The 4,713-nt window shown below is 41.4% G+C and overlaps 1 protein-coding gene across 1 annotated transcript in view; it reads right to left on the bottom strand.

Annotated features, from left to right (window-relative positions):
- Positions 1–1,086: 1,086 nt before the first annotated feature.
- The window catches only part of mfsd8l2 (major facilitator superfamily domain containing 8-like 2), a 9,078-nt gene continuing 5,451 nt past the window's right edge, over positions 1,087–4,713 (bottom strand). The window contains exons 7-11 of the mRNA XM_073492201.1: positions 3,861–3,934; positions 3,212–3,425; positions 2,117–2,239; positions 1,872–2,002; positions 1,087–1,167 (exon numbers count right to left, since the gene is read on the bottom strand). Coding sequence (XP_073348302.1) covers positions 1,087–1,167; positions 1,872–2,002; positions 2,117–2,239; positions 3,212–3,425; positions 3,861–3,934 — 623 coding nt within the window. The remainder of the gene's footprint in view (positions 1,168–1,871; positions 2,003–2,116; positions 2,240–3,211; positions 3,426–3,860; positions 3,935–4,713) is intronic.

The following is a 4,713-nucleotide window of genomic DNA, read 5'->3' as shown; positions in this document are numbered from 1 at the left end:
TTCCATTTTAGGCGAAAAGCCTCATGGAAAGCCAAAAATCACATGCTGAGTGTAGAAAACTGGAAAGGTTACCGAGCTTTATCTGCAATTATGCAAAAACACAGAGATTGGCCAAACCCATGTTCATTGCTACAAAGGGAATCCACAATGCCTTGATGTTGCTTACAGCATTGTCCTCTCACATTCGGATGTGTAGCATACAGCACATCCTAGAGGAGAATATAGGCAAGAACAGCTGACTATACACAAGTCACACCTTGTTATATTTTGAATTATGAATACAGGCAATTAAACTTTAAATCCCCCCTATAGTAAAACGATAGAGAAAGCTAATTAACAAGTATTTCTTAAATTTGGTTTTAATTCAGGAGCTTCTCATTTGCACATAAGATAGAGAGGAATATTTTCAGATAACATCTCTCTGCTTCAGTCACATCCAAGGCTGTATTTAATTTTAACATTAAAAACTCAGTTTTACTCCAACACTACAAATAAATATCCAGAAATCTGTAAAGCTTTCCTCTCTTTGACCCTCTTCTTCTATCAGCTACACTGACATGGAGCTGCTAAGATCTTGACAACTCCGCTTCTGCACCCATTGTGTCAACTGCTTCAATTTCAGGGAGGATTTTTTTTTTTTTTTTTTTCCATAGAAGAAAGACTCGGGACAAAAAATGAAAATTTTGGTACTTGGGTCACATGGAAAAACCTGCTCTCTCATCTTTTCATCAACACCTGGGAATATAAATAGATCAGTTTAAAAATACTGGCTTTCATCTTCAATTACACCTCTGAATATTCAACATGAGAGCAATGGTGCCCCCTTGTGTAAAATATAATTAATAGTCTGATAGTGATATGTATGTAAGGCAAGCAGAGATTGTTCAAAGCTTAGAAACATACAGAAGATTTACCTGCGGAGTGTGATCACCTGTATGGCAGGCTGTGAGTTACAGTATGTGTTTTTGAACATTTTTATTCCACACTCATACAGTTTCCTCTGCAGTCAACGTGTATTGATTCCCTCAGAAGTGCGGGGCACTCCCTGTGTCCGTCTTTAGCCTGCTCTTCAGACAGACTGCAGCGTTATCCTCCGCTGTCAGAGCTCTGAGCACACTGCACTGCCCTGCGCTCAGTCAGGCGCTCGTAGGACATCGATGTCATAACCTGCAAAAATGTACAGTGTGATGTGGCTTTAGAGAATAGAGAGCACCGAGTAATAAGTGGAGGCTATCAAAGACATGCTGAGTGAGGGATTTTACTGGCATGTAGCTACTGCTTATCAGTTTTGGTATGACAATATAAAAATGCTTTCTTAGGCCAGTTTCTAATGGGGAAGGTATATACATGGGAGGGTAGAAAACAGGAAGCACTGAGTTAAAGCATTAACCATGTCAATTCCTGCTCCTTGACATTATCAAATTAAAGCAATAGTGAGACATTTTGTGCAATACACTCATTCACTTTCTTGCTGAGAGCTAGACAAGAAGAATGTTTTTTAACAAAATTCTTACATATTACAAATTTAATTACCTAGCTTTAGAGGTACAGGCTAGCTGTTTCCCCCTGTTTCCATTCTTTGCTAAACTAACCAGACTTAAGCTGTAGCCTCATATTTAGTGGACAGATACAAAATTGGTGTCAGTCTTCTGAAACACTATTTAGGTTGTCGTATAGTTTTCTTCAGAACATAAGACAATTTGCCATTTCTCTGTTTCCAGTCTCTATGCTAAGCTAAGCTAACTGGCTGATGGCTCCAGTGTAATATTCACCATAGAGACATCTATGTCACTCTTGGCAATTTCAAACTCTGTCTGTAATTATGTCACCAAATGTTTTATCTTTACTCCAACGAGCTGTGTTCTACTTACTGAGATCATTAAGAGGAGCGCGAGCATCATGCCCAGCATTATGTACAAATTACTGGTCAGTCCTCCAGCCCACAAAGGACCCAAGATGGTGGCCAGGCCTCCAACTGAGCGTCTGACACCTTGGCTGAATCCTTTAGGGTAATGCATCACAAAAAATGACAATTTATTTCCTTTCATCAACGTGAAAATACAGCATACGTGTTGCGTCTCAATGCCGAGGTGAAGTGGTAAAATCACTTGCCAACCTTGTGTTTTCTCTGCAGTGACTTTGGAGAAGAGAGACACCTGAGACACGGCCACGAAGGGAAGCCCCAGCAGCTGCAGAAACACTCCAATGATGAAGGCCGACAGCTCCCATCCATAACCACCTGGCAGCGACGGAAAGATTAAATAAATGAGATAAATGGATTAGTGAATTACAGCTGTTTGCCCACAAATTATATGAAACATATCATTAAACAATTTCATTCACAGGCTGTAATCTAACACCAGCTCTCACATATCTAAAATTTATATATTTTCAGATCACTTGGCTATTTTATTATGATATTTTGTTGCTGTTTGTTTCTAATATGAAGGAATAAGGATTCAAAGTGTGTGACAGATCACGCTTCAGTTATCCATATCTTTCCTCTCTCGGTTTTTAAGTTCCTTTCACAAATGGGCTGGCACCACCAGAGATAGCTCTATCTGAAAGCGAAACCACTGCCAAGCTGGCAGCCACTACAGTTTTGTTCTCTGCTGCTTTGCATCATGCACATGTTTGTGTGAATCTGTGCCCACTCAAACTGTTGGATGTCCCCGCATAAACTGGAAGTCTCTAATCTTATAATCAAAATGCAATTTCAACAATCAAACATGTTTCTTGGTGGTTCAGGGGAAGAAAAAAAATTTATTTTCCCTCTGCCTTCAAGGTTTTTGTGTCTTTGTTGGGTCGTTTTAACTGTAACTGTAACAAATAGCAAACAAATGTAGGATACGCCTTAACAAATAGCATTTTTGTCTAATTAGATTACTGTAATCCTTTTATATGTACTCAGGCACTCCCCGGCTCCAGCACCTGTCACTTGTAATCAGAGCGATAAACGTGACAAGCTGCAACAGACGCAGGCCAACATGAACATACAGGATCCAGTTTGCCTGTAAGATCTCCTACTGGCCTGCCAGAGTGATATCATTTACAGAGCACGCTCAATGCAGCCAGTGTGTAACCCAATATGGCTCCCCTGCACTCTACACACCAACACCAGTCACACAGAAAGGATTTGGCACAGAACACGAGGCGTTTTTTTTTAAGCCTTTGCATGCGTGTTTGTATGTTTTCCCGGACAGGTTAGCACCTCGGGGGTTGCCGAGGAAGACGAGGCACCAGACACAGGCGGTGCAGCAGATGAACAGGCCCACGGCCAGAACGGCGCGGTCCTCCACCTTCCTGCTCAGCCAGCGGACGAAGAAGAAGCCCAGGATGACCTCCACCCCGCACAGGCTGTACATCAGGCTGTTGGCCAGCTCGCCAAAGCTAAAGTAGCGCTGCGTCATAGGCGTCACCATGGTCTGTGGATGTTTGAGAAAGATGAGTCAGGAGCAGAGGTGGAGATTCTTATTAGAGCTGAAACAAGCTTTTATTAAGTCCTTCAAGGGCTTCATTCAATCCAGATCAAAAGAGTTGCTCTGTTTTTATATTAGAATAGTTATATAATCCAGGTCAGTGCCGTGTGACGGTTCAGCCACCAGAGTTTAATGAGAAGAGAGACAGCCTCTTCATTTTCCATGTCCGGGGCATGCAGACTGATTATGCGCACTTGTTACATCAGTTTAACTTTGAGCATTAAGCGCTACTTGATTATTTTCTCAACGTTTACAGCGCAGGTCTTTCCAGGTAAGGCTGGGATTGATGCGGTTTGAATGAAACTCGGGGTAAAATAGTGTGACATTGTGTGAAATGCTTGGAAACTCCGGCTGATGGATCTCAACGGTAGCTGCTCTCACCTCCAGGGCTGTCTGATTGAAGAGAGTGATGAACTGAGCCGTGAGGAGAACAACCACCTCCTCTCTCAGGAACTCTGCAGAGTGAAAGGCGGAGAGATATATATACTGAGAAACCAAAGAGAAAATCATAAAACAAGCTCAAGTGGTACCATTAAATTGAAAGTTGAAACCGGTGAGTTAGCTTGAGATAAAGAAGTTTAAAGAGAGAAGAAAACCCGGACTATCTGAAAGTAATCTGAACACCGAAAGAGGCAGGCGTGACGAATCCTGGCCGACTGGTCATGTTGATCCTCCAGCCCAACAAACTGTCTATTTCTTATTCTGGAGATAAGTGAAAGCTCTGGTCTTATTTTTTTCTTCCTGTATGTCCAAAGCATGATAACACCACAGAAGAAAAAATATTTTAATAAATTCTGATACCAGCTTTTCCTGGAACAAAAACTCCCTCATGGACTTGGAGGGGAGGAAAAATGAGCTGGGCTTGCTGCTAAATTTGGAAGTTCGTGCCAGATGGCTGGAGGAATGGCTTTATAGTACAGTGTGTGATCTAGTACGGTTCAATTCTCTCTGTGCACTGTTTTCTAGGATTATTCATATGATTTCATTTTTAGACTACTGCATATACAGTATGTCTTGTATCTGTAGTGTATGTATTTATAGTATGCATGTATTTTAATGTGTGTGTGTGTGTGTGTGTGTGTTTACAAGTATAGATATGAGTTTAAAAGGGCTCTCAAGTGATTTGTTATCGCACTTCCATGAAGTTTGTGGAAAGGAAGAGAGAGATTTTTTTTAAAAATCAATAAAGCCAATGCTGAGATATCCTGATCTTTGCTCCCTGGTGTGAATCAAG

Source organism: Pagrus major, chromosome 21 (assembly GCF_040436345.1).
Source record: "Pagrus major chromosome 21, Pma_NU_1.0".
Lineage (NCBI taxonomy): Eukaryota > Metazoa > Chordata > Actinopteri > Spariformes > Sparidae > Pagrus > Pagrus major.
This window is presented reverse-complemented; position numbering and strand designations above follow the sequence as displayed.